At 37.0% G+C, this 27002-nt stretch overlaps 1 protein-coding gene across 1 annotated transcript in view; it reads right to left on the bottom strand.

Annotated features, from left to right (window-relative positions):
- LOC109104307 (protein turtle homolog B-like) overlaps nucleotides 1-26190 on the bottom strand; it is a 68510-nt gene extending 42320 nt beyond the window's left edge. The window contains exons 1-2 of the mRNA XM_042739372.1: nucleotides 25892-26190; nucleotides 8455-8652 (exon numbers count right to left, since the gene is read on the bottom strand). Coding sequence (XP_042595306.1) covers nucleotides 8455-8652; nucleotides 25892-25955 — 262 coding nt within the window. The 5' untranslated portion in view covers nucleotides 25956-26190. The remainder of the gene's footprint in view (nucleotides 1-8454; nucleotides 8653-25891) is intronic.
- Between the last annotated feature and the right edge of the window lie 812 nt (nucleotides 26191-27002).

Here is a 27002-nt window from a genome sequence, read left to right on the forward strand (position 1 = left end):
ATAGTAATATTTGAAATTACATTTATACAAAATAAAAAATTGTAACAATTAAATTACTGTATATTAAAATATTATATAAACAATTCAATAGTAAAATAATAATAAAATTAAGAAACTTTTAAAATACAATTAAAATAAAAACAAAATATAAAAATAAAGGGTATCTCAAAATATTAATAAAAAATGTAATATATAATACTGAGTCTACTATATAAATAGTACTGAAATAACACTTGCACAGCTGTAGGGACGCTTTGTAAGTAAGACCCAAAGACTTTCAATTAAAAGAGGAAATAAATACAAAGTTTTTATTAACCCATGATGAGAATTTCAGTCTAAATTGTACATGAAACCATTCTTGCATACACTATCAATTCGAAGGGACAATTTAGGTAAAAATGGTTTTAAGATTTTCATTCTTGTGTTGCATGGAAAAGGCTCATTGCAATGTGTCACACATTGTGCTAATGTGAAGAATGTTGCATCCAAAAAAACTGACATGACAGACAGCAGAAACCAGTAAATGACAATGTAAACAAATGCACCGACGTTAACAAACAAGATAGATGCATTTCAGGGTCTACAGTTTAATCTGCCTTGTTTAAAACGATTCTTACTTTGCTGTCACTGCATACTGTGCTCTGCTGAAACAGGAAATTTATGTTTTAATTAGCTGTCTGTGTAATATTGGTTGGTGGAGATTATTATTAGTTGCTTTCTCTATGAAATAAAGCCCAGTATTTCCATTATGATTAAGTTAATCACTCCAGCATATAAAGAGAGAGAGAGAGAGAGAGAGAAAAAAAACGCCCACTTAATGTTAAAATAGTAACTCCATGAATGTTATATATGCTACTGTATATAGCTTAAAGTCTATGCAAAATAAATAAATAATGTTATTTAATAAATTATTCATGCATTAGTTAATTTATTCTCACATGTTATTCCATATTGATTAATTTAATTTATTTCATATAGAAACTTTGTATTTTTATGGTTTCACCAATGACAGTTTCGCAGTTCACAAAATGATTAAACGATACACAGCAAGCCAGCGTGTGGAGCAATGTATAACATTACTAGCAAAGCAATCTTCCCTTGATTTCAGCCCTCCTACACTATCGAATGAAGTGTGTGCTGCACTTGAAATAGAAAAGAACAAAGTATCACAGCTCACATCTGAGTGTTACACGTTCTGTACTAAGAGGCTTAGCAACACCGACAATACAAATAGTCACAGAAAGTGAGAAAAATTTGGGCAGTCAAGCATCTCTCTGACTGAACTGAGCCATTCCAGAGCTGGTCACTATCAAATACGGTATCTCATTTGCCTATTTGAAGACTTTAGCTGGGATTTAATGTTTTGGGATATTCACTGTGGCCTTCATACTTCATATTGCTGTGTAGTGAGCACCAGATATCATAGCCCTGGGATCACAGCTGCACCTGAGAGAGGAAACGGCAGGTTTCCAGAGCAGAAAATCAATACGGCACGGGGCAGAGGAGGCTGGAGTCTTGCAGTAAAAAAATAAGGCCTTCAAAATCACAGCTATTTTCGTGCGGGGTGATAAAGTACTGATGGGATCGGGCATCGGCATCAAAGTTAGGGAGCATCTTCACACTGAATGTTACAGCAAATAAAAGGTGTTCTCGAAGCCACTGCTAACAGGACTGCATCTGCTTTCCCACTACAGGCTTAAATCTCATTCAGTGCCAGTGTATTTGAACATGTTTTAACATGGTCCATGCCAGTGTATTTTAACTTCATGTGATTTCATCTAATCTGATAACTAATCAGTAGTCGCATTTTAGTCATTTTAACCACCTTTTGTTTTTATTTGTATTTTAGTGTTTTAGTACATAGCGCATGTAGTCAAATATACCTGTTTAGTAACACTAAACCAGAATATTGTTTCTTGCTATTCTTACAGTATTATGCCAAATAGAAGCAAAGATATCTTCATCACAAGAACAAAGTAAATGTGACATATTGCATGGCAGATTGCAAATTTAGAAATAAACTACGAATTCTATGATTGGCTAATAGTTGTGTATGTTTGATAGAGTACATTCCTCACAGATGGTGAATCACGCTGTTATTTAGGTAAAAAATACATAACACTGTTTTTCCACAACTTGGCACTGCACAGCGTCTTGTTGTCTTCAGAGTCATCTTTATCATTTAGTTGTGTAGACCTGCATGTTCGCCTCTCTCGTAAACACTATATGCACGAATCAGTGGCCTGGGCTAAACAGGCAGCGATATAGAAGCAGGCGTTGATCTTCTTCTGTGGAGGCAGTGTTTAGCCACACTATTACATCATAGCGTAGAACATTCCACAAACTGTCGTTTTGGCAGATTGCCATCAATATAAGCTGTTTTTAGACTAATGAAAAAGTGTTCTGAAACTTTTTTTAGTTTCTCAGTTCATGACCCCTTTAAACTGATCAAAAATGACAGTAAAGATATTTAACGTCATCAGCATTGATAATAATAAGAAATGTTTCTTTAGTAGCCAATTAGCATATTAGAATGATTTCTGAAGGATCATGTGACACTGAAGACTGCAATGATGCTGAAAATTCAGCTGTGCCATCACAGGAAAAAAAAACTATTTAGAAAACAATTATTCATTAAAAATTAATAATTTCACTATATTAATGTTTTTTTTACATTTTGATCAAATAAATACTTATCCCAAACTTTTGAATAATGGTTAATATATACAAGCTTCATACCAGCAGAGGTTTGTGAAGGCTCACCTCAGTAGATCACATTTTATTCATAGCACTCAATGTTTTGAGCACACAAGGCCATTCATTAAGCAAACTCGTTAGGCGCTTAATTACCAAAATCCTCCTGCAGGCCTCTTGCCAGCAATGACTGGGGATGGATTTGTACATTGCGTTTTAGGGGCCCATAAACAGGCCCGTCCTGAATGAATACAATCTGCCTCTAGCTAAGAATCACTTTAGGAGAGCCTGTGTAAATCACATCTAAACTGCTGCAATGATTGCCGCATAGATTGTCCGTCTGCAAGACAATGAGGACTCAAATACGCTAAATTGGTGGAGGAATCAGACCCGGAGCTCTAGCAGTCGCCAACAGGGAGAGAGTTTGGGAATTTCTGCAGCAGAAAATTGCATTGTGAGTTACAATAATAGCCTTTTGGAGTTCAATGGTAATTGTGTGCGGGTCCAGCCAAACTGTGAGACTAAAGCCTCGTGGTGTAAAGGAACAATATGAAATGAGCTGCCATTGCAACACTGTAGTACCCACAGGAGACAATGATATACAGTCACACCGATGGGAAGCCTGGAACTGAACATTAGATCTCATATCTAATTTAAAATGCAATGAGGCCACAACTACTGTAAACAGTAGAATGATTGTTAATTCACTTCCCTCTTACTCTCCCTTACTAAAATCAATATTTTATTTTATGGTTGGAGAGGATTTATGAGAAATTGCAAAATAAAGATGTGAAGCACAAGTCAGTTCTTTCCTGGCCTTCTTTTGAGCTTCAGCTTCTCATTCAGAGAGGGAAAGGTTCAGTTGAAACCCCACATCTGATAAGCCACCACAGTAGCTCTGTTCCAAAACCTAGTAAGCTACATAACTAGTAAACATGTGAAGGCATCATAATTGCACTCTTGACATGAAAACTGTTCATTAGACAAATAACAAACTGGGAAAAGTTATAATATTTGCAGCTAAACAGAGGGCAAACTATAAATATATACTGATTTATTTTTACTTTTAAAAGTGTTACAAAAATATGTGTGTGTGTGTGTGTGTGTGTGTGTGTGTGTGTGTGTGTGTGTGTGTGTGTGTGTGTGTGTGTGTGTGTGTGTGTGTGTGTGTGTGTATTAGTGCTGGGCAACGTTTAAGATTTTTTTTTTATTTTTTTATCGCCATTAATCGCATGAATTTCTGCAAATCATCACAATTAATCACATTGTAATGCACAACATTCAATAATGAATTCAAAGGTAGTGTGCACCTTTTTCATTTAAAAGTACTGCTATATGACCAAAAAGGCAATAACATTTGGTTTGCCAACACTTATAACAAATAAGATGTTGTTTTCCCAGCAGTATTCCTTTTACATAGTAGCAGTTAAAATATTTCTTGTAAATCTCAACTTATAACATTAAATTAAATATAAAACCAAAGCTATGTGCCACTGCCAGGCATTAATGTTTTTATAGAAAATATTTTATAGTTTTGTTTTAGAAAAACAAGTTATGCTCAGAGTCCAGAGCCTCAGAGTAGAGACCTTTGACTTATATTAAAAATATCCAGGCAAATTAATTATAGGTAGGACACTGGAAATTTGGCAATTAGATGTTTTAGTAATGATAATTATCTACACTAAAAAATTTTGAGATTGAGTTTTACACCTATTTTGAAGTTACTGTACTGCCTGCCTTTTCATTGTCTGCAAAAAGTGAGAAGTCACACTAAGGCAAAAGGCAGTAACTACCACATTATCAATATTGGTGGCTGATCACCCTTTACAAAATCGTTATATTAACACTTGTATAAAATCTAGTGATCATGGGCTGTCTCATAGGCTATTGCATATAGTAATGTGACTGTATTACAGTAATTTTTTACCGTAAAACGCAGATATGAAGTTAAATATGTGAGTGGATAACCGTTTTGCAAGCAATTTATCTGCAATGTTTCAGTAACATAAAATAATGCCAGACATAGCGTAATTGCTTTTAAATTGACTTGAATGAAAACAGCCTAGCCGAACGACTTGGGGATTGATGTGAACGCCAGCAAGCAAAAATGCTCAGAATGCTTGTGGATTAAACATCTCCAATGACTTTCATCACCATGGATTGATTTTATCGTGGTTACAAGAAAAGGTAGGATTTAATTGCGAACTGTTAGTACTGATTTCATAATGGCATTTGAGTCCACACGCATCCAACTAGACGTGACAGCCTAGTGAATAATCTCTGTTATAAAAAGGAAAAAAAATTGTCAAAGATTATTCACGATTACGTATTGCTGGCAAAGTATCTAGTCTTTACAGTGCTTGGTTATATTGAGCTGTTTGGTAGATTGCGATATATTTAATTCGTTTGTCTAATAAAGGTTTAAGAATCAGATATATGAAAGTATACAAGTTGCGTAATTCAAATGTGGCAGACTTTAATGGACAGTAAAACAAAGGCAGAACATTGTGTAACTCCAAGCCATATTGACGTGCGGCTAAACAAAGGCAGAATGCCATAACTCATAATTATGTTATATACGTATTATTATATAATTAATGTATAATATAATATACATGTTTTTAAATATAATAAAATACATATTTTTTAAATATAAGTTTATATAATAGAAAGTAATTTAAGTTTAACATAATGACTACTTTACTCAATATTTACACTTGTTTTTGGAACTGAGTTCTCTCGATGTAGAAAGCAACAGAAGTTTCCAATTTAATAAGGTGTGACATAGCAGTTAAGTGATCAAATAATCTCAGACAATCAGTGAGATGGATGTGTCTCACGCAGCTCTGCTCCCTGTGTCGTGGAGAGTGTGTGCTTTGAGAAGTGCTGACAATAGGTGATTTTTCACCCAGACAGCCAGCAGCAGATCTGCAGTAATTAAGGTTCTGTAATGCACCTTGAAAGGGAATGAGTGCCATGCTAGCAGGCAGCCATTACTAAAGCTTTTCACAATCCATGTCAAGGGCTGCTCAAATTCTCTTTTTCTCTGGGTCGGACAAAGGGCTCACTTTCGCGTTAAGTAGTAAACATAGAAAAAAACGTGCTTTCGCTCAGCCTCATACAAAATGAGCACATTAGATCACACTTCTGAATTCAAAAGGAAGACTAATGGTGTGACTGGAACTTTTAATGGTTTGTTTACAGTTAACAGCTTTCTCTAAATCTGTCACAAGCAGGTAAATTTGATCAAACCCAACCTAAAGCCCTCGGCTCAGTCTAAATTCACATACTGTTCCTGCTGCAAAGTACACAGTGAATTTCCATCCTGGTTTAGGCCGGTTTATGCTGGTTCATCGCGGTTTTGACGAGGGTGCACTGTGATTTACTTTTTAGCTAGAATTATTGGATTCATAAGGGATCCAAAAGTCTGAAAATCTGTAATTCAAAATCGAATTTCAAAGCGGAAATAACCTGAAAGACATCTTAATTTCTCAATTTAACTTTTCATTCAAGCTGAGATGACTCATGGCTTACATTGGGGTTTTGTCATTTTTTTTTTTTTTATAAATATTGCTACATAGCTGTCACATGTTCTGTGTGTTGTGCTCCTATGCCCTTATTTGGTTCCCCTCCTGTTCCTATCCTGATTATGTTCTTTAGTCCCAGGTGTTTCCCATGTTATTTTATGATTACTGATCCCATGTGTTCCTCGTCTTCCCCTCGTCCAGTCCTGTGTATTTATAGTCAGTCCATTTCTAAGTTTCTTTGTCTGGTATTGGATGTCGTCATGTTCTACGTTGGAGTTCCTGGCTGCCCTGTGTACACCTTTGTTTTGATTATTAAAGACTATTTTTTTTTGTTTATTCCACATTCTCATTTTTCCTTGCTACTATGAAGTGGCAGACCCGTGACAGAATACCAGACCCAAACAGATGACAGCTGAGGACAAGCTGTGGGGTTTGCGGTGGGCTGGTCGGAGGTTGGAGTGGTATGTGGAGAATTTCCTTGAGCTTGCTAACCAGCTGAGCTGGCACGATGGCGCTCTTGGTGCAAGCTTTCAGCTGGGACTGGTTGACAAGACAATCCGCTGCGATCTTCCCATGTGTAATTATCCCCTGATCGAGCTGATTAATCTCGTCCTGTTCTTAAATGGTTCAGATTTTGAAGTGGAGGAAATGTTTCAGTCTCGTCGTCCAGCCCCCTCTGAGGCATGCCATGTCTCGCCAGCTCACCCCACACCTAAAACCCCCACATATCTTAGCAATGGCTCGAACCGCCTACCCAGCCCAAAGCACCCCTGAATCCTCCGAAGCTCCACGATAGTCCTCAGCCCAGAAATGCCGGCTGCTCCGATGTCAAGCCGCCGGCTGTGGCTCACACAAGCCCACCAGCCATTCAGCACTCAAGTTCGCCGGTCTCAGCCCAAAGGATGAGATTGCGGAGGTAGAGACTGTGGGCTCCAGCCCCAGAGCACACTCCAGTGCTGGCTCCAGCCCCAGAGCTCGTTCCACTGTCAGCTCAAACCGCAGAGCTTGCTCCAGTGTCGGCTCCTGTTCCTGAATTTAGCCCACGGGGGCTCCTGTTCCCGAGTTTAGCCCACAGAGGGCTTCTGTTTCCGAGTTTAGCCCACGGAGGGCTCCTGCTCCCTAATTTAGCCCACGGAGGGCTCCTGCTCCCGAGTTTAGCCCACGGAGGGCTCCTGCTCCCGAGCTTCGCCCATGGAGGGCTCCTGTTCTCGAGTTTTGCCCAAGGAGGGCTCCTGATTCCCCCGTTGAGCCCAGGGAGGGCTCCAGATCCCCAGTTAAGCCCAGGGAGAGCTCCACTCCCTGGTTTCTGCCCCGAGAGGGCCTTGGGACCCGTTATCCTCTCTAAGTGTTTTTTTTGTGGGGGGGGGGGGGGGGTGTAGGGATCCAGCCATGGGGCTGGGGCTGCGGCCTCTGAGGCTGCTCTGCCATTGCCTCCTGAGCTCCCTGCTCTGCCATGGGCGCCCACCCCTCCCTCCCTCCCTGGTGGAATTGTTACGGCATGGGACATGACTTTTGGGAGGGGAGAGTAATGTCACATGTTCTGTGTGTTGTGCTCCTATGCCCTTATTTGGTTCCCATCCTGTCCTGATTATGTTCTTTAGTACCAGCTGTCTAATCCCAGGTGTTTCCCATGTTATTTTATGATTATTGATCCCAGATGTTCCTCTTCTTCCCCTCGTCCAGTCCTGTGTATTTATAGTCAGTCCATTTCTAAGTTTCTTTGTCTGGTATTGAATGTCATGTTCTACGTTGGAGTTCTTGACTGCCCTGTGTACACCTTTGTTTTGATTATTAAAGACTGTTTGTTTTGAGTTTATTCCATGATCTCCTCTTTCCTCGCTCCTACGAATTGGCAGACCCGTGACAACAGCTTTAATCTTCTTTTTATTTCAGTTTTAGCATTAGTAATTTTAGTACTTCAACTTAAACTTTTCTTATTTTCATTTCAGGTTTCTTTTTTTGTTTAAAGGATTAGGAGGTGACTAAATTATCAGAAAATTTTAATTCTGGAGTGAACTAATCCTTTAAGTTAATAATATTTGAAAAGCTGAAATAAAACTGAAAATTATTTTTAATCATTTTAGTTAACAATAACAACATTGTCTCATAATTTACTATTGGAAGTTCTGTATATACTCAATACACTTAGTTTTCATTAAATTAATTGTCTTGTCTTCTACATAACTATTAATTTGGATTAAACTCTGGACATTACAAAGATGCTGGTGCTTACCGGCGTACTCAGGGTCCACATGAGGAGGATAGAAACGGAAGTTGATGAAGAAGGGGATAGGCACACCGAATTTGAACCACTCCACCACATAGGGAGTCTGCTGGCCGTTTAGGGGGTGGCTCACGTCACATCCCAAAACAACACTCTCTCCTGCACGGGCCGTCACAAACTGGGGCTCCTCTCTCACTCCGTGGGCACCTGGACACAAAACACACACACACATTTTCAGCACAGTGTAAAAATAAAATAAATAATTTTACGTTTTATTTAATTTACTAATGAGGAAAAAATGGGGAGTTGAATCAGGAACTTTAGCAGGCCAGGTTTGCACACCACCAAAAATTTTACAGATTTAAGTCAACATTTGTCCCTAAAAACTACATTCAAAGTGAGGTGTCAAACAGCTCATTGTCCCATTTAACAAACATTTGTTGTTAAGACTTGGATAGTTTCCCAAATGCTGGACTTGTGAAAGTTCTCAGGTAATTATTACTTAAAAGGAACGGCCAAGCACATAATGAAATGACAAGAGGCTTATCCACGCACCTCATTGATCTCAGCTAATTCACATTTGGATGGCTTTTACAATAGAGGAGCCAGAGTTTAAGCAATCAATGCACAAGCACGTCACATGCCTGTGGATGACCTATCGGAACACTAAAGGTCATTGTACCTGCCTCAGCAGAAAATATATTGGGGGAATGGATTTTCTTCAGCAAGCTCCACCACAGCCATTGAGCACTCTCTCCTCTATCAGAGTTAGCATGGCTTCAGCACCTCAATGAAGGGGAAAATCACCTCTGGGATCAAAGGACCTGCTGACGGTGCATTCTCCACCATGTAGACACTGTATGGAAAACTAAGTGATTCAGTAACAGTAAAATGTAAGAAATAGTAGGTTACAAAAACAGTGCTCTCTGTCTTTCCTTACTACATATAACAAATTACTTTGATCAAAAGAAACAGTTAAGACATTTACAGAAAAAAATACCTAGCAGCAAAACTCTTTTAAAAATTAAAAAAAGATAAATGTTTCTTGAGCACCATGTCAGCATTTTAGAATAATTTCTGAAGGATGTGACACTGAAGTCTAGAGAAATGATGCTGAAAATTCAGCTTCGCCATCACAGTAATAAATTACATTTTAAAATATATTAAAATAAAAAAATTGAAATTAAAAAGTTCACAATTATTTTTACAATATTTTTGATCAAATGAATATCACATTGTCCATCTTTTCTCCCTTATCACATTGAAGTAAGAAGCTCACAAGTCAGGTAAAATGATTTTGTAAAAGCATTGCTTCTGTAGATTCAATTAATGACATCAGTGCAGGAAACACTTTCAGAAATATTTTAGCGTTTCGATCGCCATTGACAGAAAAATGCAGACATTCCAAAACCATAAATGCAACTGAACATTACGGCTATCATTACCTTTCAGTATGTTTAAAAAAATAACCATTTTGCAACTTTCTACCAAACTCATATGCAACTGTGATTTTGTTTACCAGTTTAATCAGCTTTATCCAGTGGAAGAGTTAATCCACTTTCTTTGATTTAGCTCACACAGGTTTTGGACTGAAACAGTGCAGATTTAATCAAATTACTCCTTTCCTAAAGTAAAGCTTGCACCCTTCAGTCACGGGCCTGGGCCCTGAAATCCGCTCTACTATTGTGAGTGCAGAAGATCGCAAAGTACCACAAAGAGAGCAGCTTAACTTTAATGAGAGACCAACAGGGTGCATGCATACTTATAAACTCACTACAATTTGCACATGACCAGGTTCATAAAGAGCATTTCAGAAAGCTGTAAATGTGAGGGATGTGGGTTTAGCCTTGTTAGAATGGACTAATTGTCATATTGTAACACTTTTGCATGGTTGGGAGTGTATATACTGTAATAGAAATGTTGCAAGATCAAGAATTGTACATTGCACATTGGAATCTCACATAATTAACACTTCACTTAGTCTGTTAACTAGCAATATAGCTATATTTAGACAGCTTCTTTTTATTGCCCCTACATACTTTTTCTTATTGTTTTTTTTTTCCCTCTACTGAGATACACTTGTAATTGTATTCACTCTCTGATCCTTTGAATTAGAAATGGAAAACTTTCCTACTGTACTTTCCTGCCTTACTTATTGTTAGTTCTCGTCATTTATAAATATTATCTAACCTGCTTCCTCCTTATTACCTCACTGCAGGGCTCCAGACATATTACATATTTTATGTTCTACATATGGTGGCACCAGCACCTGATCTGACAGGAGTGAGGGCTTATAAAATGAAAAATGTAAGGACAGAAACCAGTAACAATGGCGATTTATTGTATTTCACAAGTAAGAGCAGTTACCAGTAATATTCCATATTTAAACTAATTCGAAAACCACATTTGATTCAACCATAAATCACTATAATTCACAAATGTCCAGGCTCTACAGTCCATGATTCTACTTTGCATTTGCCCACTTAAAAATAAACCATAGTTTGTCCATAGTATCTATACTTTTAAATATACACACAGACGAGTGTGACATCATATACCACTGTAAATAAATACAATTTAAATTCACGTCTTGCACACTTTAATGCCCTTTGAATGGAACATATACACTCGTTTCGAACCAGAATCATGGCGGAATATCTGGTGAGGTCCACTTCGCAGGGCACTTTTACGGTAAAATAAAACAAACGTCGTACGTGATAAGAGGACTGGGATTGGAAAATGCTGCCTTACCATACTGTGATGCCATGTCCCAGCGTGACAAGACAAAAACAATATAACTCATTATAAACGAGGCATTTGTTGCATCCAGTGGGGACATAATTACTGATTATAATGACTTATACTGTGTTTTTACACATTGCGTTGCGTATTGCGCCGCGTAAACATAAAACCATTTCTGCATTTGTGATCAGAAAAACAACAAACAACAAACGCTACTTTACACTGCTCAAAACTCACGTTTGAATCATCAGTGCCAAATTCTTTAAATATGTAAACATACTTCGTACTTACAGACTGTGAGTCAGAAGCACCAGGACTGTTTTTGCAAAGTTGAAACTGCCCCACTTTATAGAAACAGACACTGGCACTGTAGGCTACTCTCACAGGAAACAGTCCTCGTGCTCCATAAAATGCGCTGCACACATCTGAATATCTGTTGTAAATACAACTTAACCACTGATTTCTAGTTGTGTCCTCTTTTGGTAGGCCTAAGTAGTTTCGCTTTCACAACGAAACACAGTGTCTCCACAAAATGGCAGCGGTGGCAACAGCGCGTGAACATTTGGGCGGTATTATGCAAATCTTCCCACATCGTGACATAGACATGAGGGGGAGTGTTTAAACAACGCATTTTAGGAGGGCGTGGACGAATCTTAACTTTTATAAAGAATATCTCTTTGGATTTTAAACTTTAGTATTTGCAACTTTACAGATCTTCTTTATGCACCAAGAGCTTGAAACACTCCAAAGAGAAAGGAAAAATTTAAATCGCCTCATATGACCCCTTTAACAATAATATGCCATTGGTGTGGTCACACTAGATTTTGAGCAGATGAAATTTCTGCAGACACTAGTCGTAATATGGCATCACACTCTTAATCTGTGAGGCCACTTTGACACCATCTGTATTGTATAAACCACTATAGAAATGAACGTGACTTGACTCTGTGGGTCTTTTTTAAAAAACATAATTCAACATAAAATACATCCAAAATATAAGAAATATTAAATCTACTCCACTTTACTGCAATGCTGCAATCCTGAAGATTTATAGTTTGATTACTCTTTATTCAATTAAGAGGTCACAATGCGACACATCCATCTTAGTCACATCTTCACATGATATGAATTAGCACATCAAAGTTCACCAAACTTAAACTTTGGAATGCAGCTAAATTTGCATAAGCTTGCATTTCCAGTAATGGAAATCAATGGAACAAATGTGTAGTGTATCCGCCTCTATATTCATAGAGCTTTGCATCCAAAACCATGCATGACTTCTCACAACTATGATTAAATTTAACTATGGTTTCTATAAAGCTATTCTATAAAGTTATTTCTGATGAAAACAGTGGTCTAAACTAAAATAAAAAACAAAAAAGGAACTGCCATACACCCTTACGAAAATTAACTATGGTTTCATTATAGTAGTAGTAACCATGTTTTTGGTGCATTGATCACCATTTGTAGAACCAGACACAGTTCTGTTATGACAAATCTCTGAAGATTTTAGCATGATAATGGATATGACAATGTTAATGTATTTGGTCTTGTCGGAATAGATCTACAGTACTATGCTGCTGCTGCTGAATTGCTGCTGCTGAATTGCTGCTGCTGTTGTTTATGCTATAGTTTTAGATTATTGCTACTGATGCTGCAAGTGCAAAAACTTGCTACTGCCAATGCATATGGCGATACGGTGCTGTGAGTATTTCACACATACTGCTGCTGCACAAATAGCATATTAAATAACCCGTAGCAGATCTATACGGGTGGAGCTGGGGAAGGTGGAGGGTTTCAGAGGAACTCTGAAAGCGCACTGCAAAATGCTAGAGTGAAAACCAGCCATTTAAATGTAAAGCAGTAAGCTCATTGGCTACGAATGCAACATGTACCAATCAGCTTGTGCCAAGTCCTTTAATGCGGTGAATCTTAAACCATGTTACCATGGTTTAACTGTGGTAACCATGGTTATTTGGTTTTATCTGTAGTAAAAATGGTTAATTTTCATAAGGGTAATATCATAGCAATATTAAATTATATTCACTTACTCCCCAAATATGCAATGAAACAAATGATAATATGATAATTCACCCACACTGTTTCATTACCATTTAATATTTCTCATTATAGTAGCTTTGCAACTGAATCAAATGTCATGTTTTGCACAGCTATACATTGTACGAACTGCACATTATGTGGCTACACCAAAGGTATGAAACATGGTTTTTCTATTTTATGTCAAAGAAGAACCATTTTGGTTCCCCAAAGAACATTTCAGTAAACAGTTATTAAAATATATATATTTTTTTTTAATGTGAAGAACATTTAAATAATGTAAATCATGTTTTTCCACTATAAAGAGCCTTGTAAAAAAAAAACAGCAGTCATGTACCTCAAAGAAGGGCCTAAAACAGACTACAGCAAATGACTATATGGCAGGCAGGGAACATGAGGATTAAAGGTGCTGGACCCCAGTACCAGCTCACCCCTTAATCCACTTGTGTCTGCTTTCACTCCCAAAGCCACAACAAAGACACATGACCCTTTCAGCGCATATAAACACACCCATCACTCACACCACACATTTACACTGCATTATATGGGCCCTTGGTGATCCGAATGGAGCGGATATTTGTGTTATATATCAGCGGTTGAGCTCTTAGCTCAACTGTTATGGTTCAGAGAACCTTCAAAGAAGAAAATAAGATTTATTTGACATAAATTGCTACAGAGCAATGTTTTGTACATTTTTTTATACTACCACAACTAGAACTTACCTTTTTCTACACAGTCATTGCATCAAAAAGCTACATATATATATTTTATTTTTCAGTTTGTCTGATCCTGGTCAGCGAGAGATATGATGACCTGTACAGCTCGGATGAGAATAATTTTCAAGGTCAACATGCCACCCAACCCTTTTTGAGGTCATATTTAGGGGAAGAGAAACATGGCATGGTCAGTTTATCAAAGGAAGGTGGAAGCTTTCTGTGTAGATTAATACTGTCTGTGTGTATATTCATATGCTGAGGAAGCCAAACATCCATATACTTCAAGCTCACATTCCCCATTTTTGACTGAGCACAGAGGAGATTGTGTTGCGATATCATCCAGATCATTATTTATGCAGCCCTTTTATTTTGAAATATAAGGAAAAAGCATGGAAATAAATAAAATACTTTCCCAGGCTGTTTTATTTATAATAGTTTTACCAGGAAATCAAGGACTCCGACGGAATCCCTTTTCAAATGAGGGAATTCATAAATTATTAATTGTTGGAAAATGCAACATTTATACAGAAGACAGACTAATTACATCAAATATTTACAGGATAAAAATTATCTTGATACCAAAGAATCAAAATTAGGGTTGTGAGGCATTTAGTCCATGTCTATTATCGTTGAGATTATCTATATTTTTTTCAAATAAAATAATCAAAAAGAGTACAGTCGAAAATTTCAGGAGTACCTTCAAATCAATAATCAAAAATAATGATAAAAAATTAGCCTTTCCATTACGAGGTGATATTTGACTCCTTAAAGTGGTGTACAAGGAATTTAGTTTTTACCTTTGTAATGGCATTTTTCTAACTTTATTAAAAGTATGTCATCTTTTATGTCAAGTTTTTACCTTTGTAATGGCGTTTTTCTAACTTTATTTAAAGTGTGTCATCTTTTATGTCATAATTAGAATAATTTATATTTTATATGAAATAAGTATTTAAAAATAATTTGTACTATAGGTGTCACCGAAGAACACAAATGTGGCTTTTACCTGTTTTTTAAGAAATTTATTTAGGATAAGAGGTTTATTGGTTTAAGTTGTACAGAAGAACAGTGTGGACGATTTGTGTTTTTAATTATAAATTTTTGAATATAGAAATGTTAAATGATTTAAATAACAGAAAAGATCATTTAAAAGTGAAACCAAATATCTGCCAGCAGGTGGCGGCAAGTCACTGATTTTATTACTGAATCATTCATTCAATTGATTAATTCGAACAGCTGATTCATTCAGGAATGAAGCAACTGAATCACTGACTCCCTAGTCGCAGTAGCTATGTTTCCATCCATCTATTTTTATGCACATTTTGGAATATCACATAAAAAAAAAAAACGCTGGATGTAAATGCCAAGATGCACATAAAAAATGATGCTCACATTTGAGTAGGTTAAACTATTTTATTATTAAAAATGTGCATTAACTATGATGGAAACACATTTACCTAATAAATTGCGACTACTCAGTCAGTAGCTATGTTTGCATCCAAAGATTCGAATTAAACTTATATGTGCAAAACTGGAATATCGCATAAATCATATATTGTCGTAGTTGTGTGTTTATTAGTCACACTGAACCAATGAAAGCAGTTAAGTCTTCTGTTTATTCAGCAACCGCTATAGGGATTTCCAGGATTTCTTCTGCAGGGCGTATTTGGAGTTTCAGCATGCAAGCGCCCTCTGGCCTTCGGATGGAGATTTACTGCGGATCACAGAACCGTGCTTCACTGACAAGGTGCGCATGACAATCACAGATTTTGCGATTTCATTGCGATTTATCATGCACCCCTACAACAAAGTATCTCCTTTTGTGTTTCACAAAAGAAAGAAAATTATACAGGTTTGGAACAACATGAGGGTAAGTAAATGATGGCAGAATTTTTGCGTGAACTAGCCCTATAAGTAACACTATTCAGTGTCTTCTGTCACATCTAATTAAATCATCTGTTCATATTCACTGAATGCTGGTTCCACATAAAACATTGATATCAAACATTACAGAGCTGACTAAACCACTACAAACCATGAATGAGTCGACTCAAAGAGGAGCTCTCAGTGGTGTAACTCCCTCCTTTTCTGAGACACAACAAGCAAGCTGAATGGTTACTAAAGCTCAGACAATCTTGTACGTAAAAACCCTTTCCACTAGCAGATGGAATTATCCACTATCAGGATGAATAAACTAATGCCAACATGCTGGAAGCCGACGAGTAAATTTGTTTATATTCATCATAATTAGATCCAGTTATACTGATTATACCATTCACTATACAGAACAGTCTTTTCATGCTCTCTAATGGTATAAACTAATACTATATGATGGCAATTACTTGGCACATCAGCAGCAAAACCACACGTTCCTGGGATCAAGTGTAATCTGTGCGCCGAGAGGCAGCGTTAGTCTCCCTGCCAACAGGGCCATTGGGACACATCATGAATAGGCAATCAAATGGAGAACAGAGCAGAGGTGGGTTCTCAAGGACACCAACCCACTCAGCTGCACAGGCCACTGACAAATCTGTAATTGAATGCCAGCCTGTACATGATGAAGGTCACTTCTCACAGAGCAATGTGTCAGAGCTGCCCAAAGAAAGCAACACATGCCGTGAGGATGAGTGACAAGGGTAAAAACATCCGTGCGAGTGAAGATATAGACATACTACATGCCTTCTCTAACTGACTTCATTGATGCTCTTGTGTCTGAATGGGAGCAAATTTCTCAATCCATGTTCTTACAGCATCTACTGGGAAGACTTCTCAGAAGAATATAGGACTAACTCCCAATCAATGCAGCTCATATGTGAATTAGGTGAACATTAAGAGAATGTTTAATAGTCAAGAGTATTTTGAGGTAACATTATAGTTGAATTGAAGCAAATATCCTTTGTATTGCATGATAAAAGTAATAGTGCCCTCTCCATGACTCTAGCACAAAAGAAAAAGTTAGCAGATGAAATAAGAGACCTCTGGGATACCAGATGGCCACTTTGCTCAATGGAAACACAAGCCGCCATCACTGTAACAGGGTCGTAGGTGTCCATCTGACGGAACGCATCGCAAACTCATCACTGTGGTCCATCTGGAGGCTGGTGTCTCTGAACTTACCGATCTGTTCGTAGACTCAACATGGATCTGATGGCATCGTATGATACAGATTTCCAACTAGCCAATGGTTTAGAAATACTCTGAAGATTGTTAACAATGCTTTTAGGATCTTGAGTGGGCGAAATCTGATAAAGGAATTCACTCAGCCACTGGCCCATTCATTCATTGACAACACACACACAGAGAGAGAGAGAGAGAGAGAGAGAGAAGAATAGGATTTTATTTTTAGCCATTTTCATACTGTATTTAAAACTATTTCCTTGTATTATTTAGGACTGTCACTAATGATTGTTTGGCAATAAAACTAATGTACAGTACGCATTATAACATATGACTGCAGAGGACACCAATTAACGACCTGACTTATCCTTGTTTATTATTGACTTAACTTTTAATTCAAATATTCACTTAATATTTAATATTTGGCCATTTCTTTATGACAGATATTCTACAGCCACTGTAATTTCTTGAATATGTGGACATCAAAAAGTGTAAACTCAGAGCGAGGGTTTAAACTTTTAATTTGAAATCGCGATGGACAGTTAGTATATTGAGAAATATATTGATGTATTCTCCTGTGTTTGTGTAGGTTTATGAATGATTTACCTTACAAAGATGATGAAATGGCGTTCCCACATGAAAATTATATCATGCAGTCTTGGAAAATGATCTAATAATGTGTTTCATGGATTCTCTCCCCTGGAATGTGTCACTTCATTTAATTTGCCACTTACTCAACACAATCAAGGTTTTTTTTTTTTTTTAAATCAAGTACTCAAATTGAATCAAGGAATCGTTATGTATAATATAATAATACATTATATAATATTTAACAATTATAATTTATCGTATTCATATAATTATTAATTCCTATTATTTTATATCACTTTTATTTAATGAAATCAAAACACTGCAAGAAACAGCTTATATTACAGTTCCATGATATTTATAAATTCATAAACACACTTTGGCCGGCAAACAAATATGATGCAAAACTTAAACGATAATGCTTGTAATTTAACTTATCTGGCAAACATAGATGAATTTTCAACTGGAAGAAGTTGTGATCATCTTGAAATGGAAGCATTACTTGAAATGGGTTGCAAATTTCAAGCATTATCATATTCTGCATCATATTCCTATGCAAGCAAAAGTGTGTTTATGAATTTAAAGTTGTCCAGCTATTTAATTTGAATAGTTATAATTGTTATTATAATATATTATTTAATAATAAATTATTTATAAGTATTAAAATAATTATCATATATTTTGGAAATGTAGTTCTTCTTTCTTTCTTTCTTTCTAATTTTTTTTTCTTTTTCTTTCTTTCTTTCTTTCTTGTGTGGCCAACTATGTTAGCCCGCTAGGTGACATATTTAATAAGTTAGAATATTTTCAATATCAAAGTTTATTACATCACGTAAAATAAAGTGTTTATGTTTGTAATGGATGAACAACCATCCAAGCCAATGTAACTCAATAATGGCCCAATAGGCCATGTAACAGTTCCATTAACTGGCCAAAATTCCCTCACCGGCCCCAGAACACCAGGCCGCACAGCACAGCACAGGGTATATCAGGGTATATCAGCAGGAAATCCCATCTTGAGGAAAACAAAAGCAAAAGCATCAGCATGTTTTTCCACATTACACTAAGGTACGATAAGATCAGAAAGCATGACGACATACCCACCACACAGAACAATGCAAAGTATCTTCTTAATAAGACGTCATCTAAAATGATGAATAATGAAGCCGGCCAATACAGCACCACCACTGCGGAGTTCTCGGCTATAAAGTAACTACGCCTGAGGTAACGGGAGAGTTGAAGATATTAAAGCGTCCCTCAGGGAGGAACAGAGATTCTTGAGCTTGCTATCTCCTAAACACAAAGCCATCAGCGTAATATTTCACAGGAACAATGCGAAGAGATATGCGGCAGAAAACTAGCCCAATGCATATCGCTACATAGTACACCCTCCGACAACAAATAGCTAGCTAATTCATCTGTATAAAAGAGCTCATTTTAATGAGGACAGTCTTCATAGCAAGTGCACAGTCGAGTGCAAAGGGCTCTTCTAATGTACTGCATTGTGAAGTCCGGTATGTCTGAGTGGACTGTTGAATATTTCATGGCGGTGAGGGAAACGGCACGAGCCGCACCGACGGAGCCCCAGCTGATGGAGGACTGGAAGGAGACAGACTGTAAGGTGAGACTGGGAGAGGATGTAGGCAGCACCGTGGCAGCGTGCCTGACTCTAGCAGAAGCTACTGTCTCAGCTCGGCCTAAAACACCACTACATCTCATCCCAGCCTCACAAGGGCTGACAGCAGCACTGTGCTTTTACTGATTGACCCGCACAGGCTGACAGTGGATGCCTATACATATCTCATGGCTTTTTTGACACTATAAAAAAACTGAGGTATTGGCAACTAAAAAAATTCTTGTGTTTATAATGGCTAGTGTGTAGGGATGTAACAATATTATCAATATCGTGATATCGCGATAGCAAAACAGTCTCAATATTATCATGGTCACATGACAATATGAAATGATCCAAGTCCAAATTCAAAATATTTCTTTCAAATGTAGAAATTAGGAAAGAAGTGCTGTAATTTCCTTACTCTAGTGTAAAGCAAAATAATATACCTATGAAATGTTCATTTTCATTCATTTTAGAGTGCAATTGTTTTAGAATATGGCTATTACTATCATTGTTTTTATTATTATTATATTCTATTTTTTTTTTCTTATTTGTTTGTTATTTTTGTTTTTATTTTTGTTTGAGACAGTATACCACAAATAAAAAGAGGGTTGAGTCCCTTTTAAAGTTTAGGTACAAGTCAATTCACTGACTTTTTCTGATTAGTTTTTTTTAGTTAATTATTTGGTGACTTTTAAGTTTTCTTAGTTAATAACATAGAAGTTAAATTCACTGACTTCTTTGTTGAATTTTTTCATTTTTTTACAATCCTTTATTTGTCTTTTTTTTTTTTTTTTTAATATCGCAATAAATATTGTATCGTAACCTTAATATCACAATATTATAGTATTGTGATATTTTGATATTACATCCCTACTAGTTGGTCTAATAAACATCCTGTAAATTTATACATTTGAGTTGTGCATATTTAAGAATTTGTAAAAGGACATGCCGCTCATGTTGTCATATTTATTAATTTATTACATTTGTTTAAAAAATATTTCAAATGCAATCTTGTATCAAAACTTTTGAAATGCATGACTTGCATACACCTATCAAGCATGTTTTTAATTTCTGCATTAAATTAGTTTGGAATTATTATATATTATCATAATGAAGAAAAAATATATATTAAAATAATGACATTTTAAGTAGTTTAGTATAAGCTTTTATTGTTTTAGAGAAATTGTATTTTTTATATTAATAACAATATTTATTCAGAGCTAACATGGAATGCTTTCAGAACTTGGCTACCGTTCTGGAAAGGTTCTTTTAAAATTATGAACAAACATTCAAACATTAATGTTAATAGAACATTTGTTTTAAATTCATATGGTCTTTAATAATGCCCTTAAAATAATATTAGCACCAATGCTAAACAAAACTTAAACCTTTTTTAAATTTTAGTTGGACATTCATGTGACATCTTTAAAATGTTTCAACTTGTTTCAGAATGTTTAGAGAACATTAAAAAATAACATTCCCATAATGTTTGCAAAATGACAAAATGGAATGTACACTTAACATTTTAAAAAACATTTAAAAAACTGGACTAACGTTTTCATGACTTAACAGGAACATTAGTTGGGTTCATGCTCATGGTGGTTGGGGGGCTTTTATGAAAAGTGGAAGTAGGTCTTCCATTGATCAGTTCTGACATATTACTCTTTTGGCATACTGTTATTCAGACACAGCGATAGTTATGGTCTTTGATGTGAATGGCCTTAATAGAGGAAATGATGTCACAGAGGACCCCTGCAGACCCTCATGATAGGTCTCTTTGAATAAATAATTTTACCTAATTATCATAAGACAAGGTTAGACAACATTGTTTTTTCACACGTCAATTCTGTGATTTTGAGCTTTTTGGTTTTTCATAAAGTATTGTTTTAGACTAGTGGATGAAAACATGCACTTTTACAGACATACTGTACAGTATTTCACCCAAAAAGGTAAAATTCTGTCATTGCTCGCATTTCTGCATTCCTCTGCTTATAACAAGGTGCAGCGCAGTCATGACTCTCATGAATGTGTGTTGAAGGCTGACGCAGAAGAGAAGAAATTGTTGAATGAAGTCTTTATATTTGTTTTCTTTGCACACAAAAAGTATCCTCGTAACTTCATAAAATTATGGTTGAAACACTGATGTCACATGGATTATTTTAATGATGTCCTTACTACCTTTCTGGGCCTTGAAAGTATCAGCTGTGTTGCTGTCTATGCAGCAACAGAAAGCTCTCGGATTTCATCAAGAATATCTTAATTTGTGTTCTGAAGATTAAAGATGGTTTTACAAGTTTGGAACAACATGAGGGTGAGTAATTAATGACAATTTTCACTACTATCCTTTTAAGTGTTTCTTTTATACTTGATCTATTTTATCTATTTTTATCATGTCTTTTAAGGCCCATTTCTCCTGCACTGAGCTAAAAATCTCCATTTCAGCAGGACTTGCATGTATAATAATATTATATTTATATATATATATATATATATATATATATATATATATATACACTGAACAAAATTATAAACGCAACACTTTTCATGTTTTTCATGAGCTGAACTCAAAGATCTAAGACTTTTTGTATGTATACAAAAGGCCTGTTTCTCTCAAATATTGTTCACAAATCTGTCTAAATCTGTGTTAGTGAGCACTTCTCCTTTGCCAGGATAATCCATCCACCTCACAGATGTGGCATATCAAGATGCTGATTAGACAGCATGATTATTGCACAGGTGTGCCTTAGGCTGGCCACAATAAAAGGCCACTCTAAAATGTGCAGTTTTATCACAGACCACAATGCTACAGATGTCTCAAGTTTTGAGGGAGCGTGCAATTGGCATGCTGACCGCAGGAATGTCCACCAGAGCTGTTGCCTGTGAATTGAATGTTCTTTTCTCTACCATAAGCCGTCTCCAAAGGTGTTTCAGATAATTTAGCAGTACATCCAATCGGCCTTACAACCGCAGACCACGTGTAACCACACCAGCCCACGACCTCCAAATCGAGCATCTTCACCTTCAAGATTGTCTGAGACCAGCCACCTGGACAGCTGCTGCAACAATCGGTTTTCATAACCAAAGAATTTCTGCACAAACTGTCAGAAACCATCTCAGGGAAGCTCATCTGCATGCTCCTCATCCTCACTGGTGTCTCGACCTGACTGCAGTTCGTCGTCGTAACCGACTTGAGTGGGCAAATGCTCACATTCGATGGCATCTGGCACTTTGGAGAAGTGTTCTCTTCACGGATGAATCCCGGTTTTCACTGTACAGGGCAGAATGGCAGATGGCAGACAGCGTGTATGGCGTCGTGTGGGTGAGCGGTTTGCTGATGTCAACGTTGTGGATCGAGTGGCCCATGGTGGCAGTGGGGTTATGGTATGGGCAGGAGTATGTTATGGACAATGAACACAGGTGCATTTTATTGATGGCATTTTGAATGCACAGAGATACCGTGACGAGATCCTGAGGCCCATTGTTGTGCCATTCATCCACCACCATCACCTCATGTTGCAGCATGATAATGCAAGGCCCTATGTTGCAAAGATCTGTACACAATTCCTGGAAGCTGAAAACATCCTAGTTCTTGCATGGCAAGCATACTCACCAGACATGTCACCAATTGAGCATGTTTGGGATGCTCTGGATCGGCGTATACAAAAGCGTGTTCCAGTTCCTGCCAATATCCAGCAACTTCGCACAGCCATTGAAAAGAAGTGGACCAACATTCCACAGGCCACAGTTAACAACCTGATCAAACTCTATGAGAAGGAGATGTGTTGCACTTTGTAAGGCAAATGGTGGTCACACCAGATACTGATTGGTTTTCGGACCCCCCGGGGACCGCCCAATACAGTAAAACTGCACATTTTAGAGTGGCCTTTAGTGTGGCCAAGCCTAAGGCACACCTGTGTAATAATCATGCTGCCTAATCAGCATCTTGATATGCCACACCTGTGAGGTGGATGGATTATCTCGGCAAAGGAGAAGTGCTCACTAACACAGATTTAGACAGATTTGTGAACAATATTTGAGACAAATAGGCCTTTTGTGTACATAGAAAAAGTCTTAGATCTTTTAATTTCAGCTCATGAAAAATGGGGGCAAAAACAAAAGTGCTGCGTTTATAATTTTGTTCAGTTTATATATAAATATATATATATATATAATATATAATATATATATATATTATATATATATATATAGATATATATATATATATATATATATATATATATAATAGTTTATAATATAAACTCTTTTTAAAGCCTGACCATGTTATACTCTTTAGGATCATAGATACACAGTAGTAGACGTGTGTAGCCGTAACCCAAGATCTCAGAAAGTTGTCAGTTTTCACTCTACCTGAACCGGGACCAGTGGTTGCACCCAACGATCAGAAGGCTGCAGGTCAAACAAATACTGCTTGGCAAGGTAAGGGGGAAGGGAGCTTTGCCAGAGGTGTCCATTACCGACAATCTGCAAACTGTGCCAAGAGCCGCTCTTCACAGCTTTATTAAGACTGAGACTGTAGCTGGTCCTGCTTATTGTAACACTCCGTGTGTGGCTTCACTGCAGAGGATGATGCTTGGTATCAGGCTGTGGGAAACTTTGGTCACCACCATTACTTTGCTTTTCTGAGATGACAATCCAGCTGATCAGTATGAGTATTTTTTTTACCCTTCTATGTCCATAAATTAACTCATAGCTGATATTTTCTATAATTTCCTTTTTTTTTTTTTTGGTTCAATGCTTTTCTAAAGGTTCGAAGGATTATCAAATCTACTCACAGGAATCTTTTAGGATCACTGGGGCAATTTAACACCTAGATTGTAAATTCAGATACTTTTTGAAGCTACTCCAGTGTATACATTATTTTATTGTTCAGATAACCAAAATTGATGGCACTTAAATAACTCTTGCCATTATATTTCCTCACAGGAACGTCTGATTAGAATTTTTTTTCCTTGACTGCCTCAGCTTTTGTTGCAGCACATAATCTCTTCCAACATCTCATGAGTGTCAAAAACACATCTCGTTCTCTCAAATAAATCATTGTCTTTGAATTTTTGTGATTCACTCTCAAATATGAAACTGACTTTTTGTCTTGAAGCTAACATAGTCGTTCAACAGACACAAGAAACTCTGAGGCTCGGGCACATGTTGGGCAGCAGTATAATTTTGTCAATCAGAGAAACTCAAAGCAATGAGTGGTGCTCTTATGAAGGCCTAATTTATGACACTTGTGCACTAACACTGTCTCATTACAGTGTGCTTGACGCTCCCTAAACGACAGCTTCAAAATGGCTGATGGTGGATTTGGGAGACAGGAAACGGACTGCGGCTATTATTTCATAGAGTGCATACAATTACAGGCAGAAAGCTCTCAAACAAGCATCTAGGCATGGGATTCCCTGTTGTTATTTATTTTTTTTATTTTTTTGCAACCCACAACAACAGATAACTGATTTTATTCACTGCACCTTCAAAGTGGTGGCATTGAACTGTATAAATATTCACCCAAAGGGCTTTTATAACTTTATTTTATTTTTTTATATTGCTTTACAGTAAAGTATAGACTACACTTTATAAATTTGACTGTAATACAAAGTTAAATAATTAGAATAAATGCTGCTCTGTGATACACTAAAGAAATACATGCCTATATTTTGTAATTTTGCTTTTGCAAATGTCAATTACAAGTTTAACTGCTTCATTTAAATTAGCTACTGTTTGTTCAATTAGAAAATCGCTGTAGTTAAAGGAGGAAACAGCTCCTCCTACTGGCCAAAGATGAAAAAGCAAGGTTAAGTCAGTCCATTCGTCAACAAATATGGGCTCCCCAAATATTAGAAATATATCCGGGAAAGGATATAATATCAGTGAAAAGGACGAAACAAGTTAACGAAAAGACCATGCACATCGTTTCTTCCAAAATATACACGCATATGTGTTTTGAGGCTATGCATTTGAGCTTTTATCATCATAAAACACAAAATAGAGCATATATATATATCCCTGTGTAAACAGGCACGACAGACTGTAGTAGTCCAGACAATCGCAGCATGTCTCCATTCAGTGCCGCACGCCCCTTTTCAACACTAACTGCAATTCTGGACAGTCTTTCATCAGTGATATTACGCATTAACGCATACATCATGGATGATCAATGAATGCATGCATGCACAAATGTTCTTTACGGCAGACAGAAAGCGTCTGTCATCAAAAGAGCATCAATCGATTGTAATAGCGAACAATACACGCCTTCAATTGTCTCGCTCATGCCCTAATATGAGATGATGCAAATACTATCAGAAAGGTTGAATAGCAGGTTCTATCCCAATTGAATATATGCATTTAATAAAATATATTAAAGAAATCTGCTGATTGTCATATACATGTAGCTCAACTGGTAGAGCATGGCGCTTGAAATAAAAATGTATATTCTAATAACATACTAATAAAATGTATAGATTGAGATATAACGCACGTCGAATCCATATATAAAAGTGGCATGTAACGCATCTAAGGCTTAAAACACACAAATGTAACGCCTGTGTGTCTTTCCCAAAATGATGCAGAATAAAAATACTGCACTTCAACTCACCTTGAGCTGCCGTTCCTCGGGTGCTGAAAACACTTGCTATCAAAGTGGCCACATACCAAATCATAGTACTATTGCCGACCAGGAATAATAGCTCAAAGTGCCCCTTTCAATAAATCTTTCATATTCAGTTTCCTTCGTTTCCAGTCTGATACCCTGCTTATCATATCCTGTGCTCTCCTCTCTCAGGGTTTTCCTTCATTTTTTTCCCCTGCCCGTCCTTCCTATGGCATCCACCCCCGAAGAGACAGAGCACCTGCACCAGCGCCTTTATGGAAGACGGAGATGTTCCGAAGTGCAAAGTGAAACCAAGTGTGGGAATGTAGCCATTGGGTCCGCCCCCGCCGCGCTCTGATTGGCCAGCGCCAGGCGCTTTGGGGCGTGTATTGGTTAATCATCCGCCCCCTGGTAGTAAAATGGCATGGCAGATGCTCTTATTCAAGGTGAGTTGGAGTGTGCTGGTGTAGTACAACTGCTGCAGTATCATGCGCATTAACAGAAACCAAAGTCCGCACCTCTTTGGATCTTCTCTATTGTGTCTTTTTTTGAATGGCACATATGTTGTTCTGGATCTATGCAGATATAGACGACACTGTTGTGCGCATGGGTTATAATGAGCTTTGATCCGTGCGGTTTTAAATTCAGCTTGTAATGTGGCTGCAAACTTCACTTGTGCACATTTCCTCTCGGGCATGACATTTTGATTCTGATGGAAAGAGTGCATCAACATTACACACACACACACACACACACACACACGTACGTACGCACACTAAAGCAATGGGTGTGGCAACCAGTATCATCAGAGTTTTAGATGTGTTATAGTCTGCATTATTTAACTAACATTATTTTTATGTTATTTTATTTTATTGTAATGTATTTTTGTTGTTGTTGTTTGCACTTTCACCAGAACAGGGGGAAAAAAGAGTCTGAAACTCTCTCTTCCCACCATGTACCTAGAAAGTCTAGTTGTCAAGAAAACAATAAACAGTTGCATGCCAGAATTTTGGTTATTTAAATGATAAATTTAACAAACATAATAAAAAAAATTACATTTTATCATACTTTTATTAATCTATCTATCTATCTATCTACCTATCTTATAGGATTTCAC

Source organism: Cyprinus carpio, chromosome B15 (assembly GCF_018340385.1).
Source record: "Cyprinus carpio isolate SPL01 chromosome B15, ASM1834038v1, whole genome shotgun sequence".
NCBI lineage: Eukaryota > Metazoa > Chordata > Actinopteri > Cypriniformes > Cyprinidae > Cyprinus > Cyprinus carpio.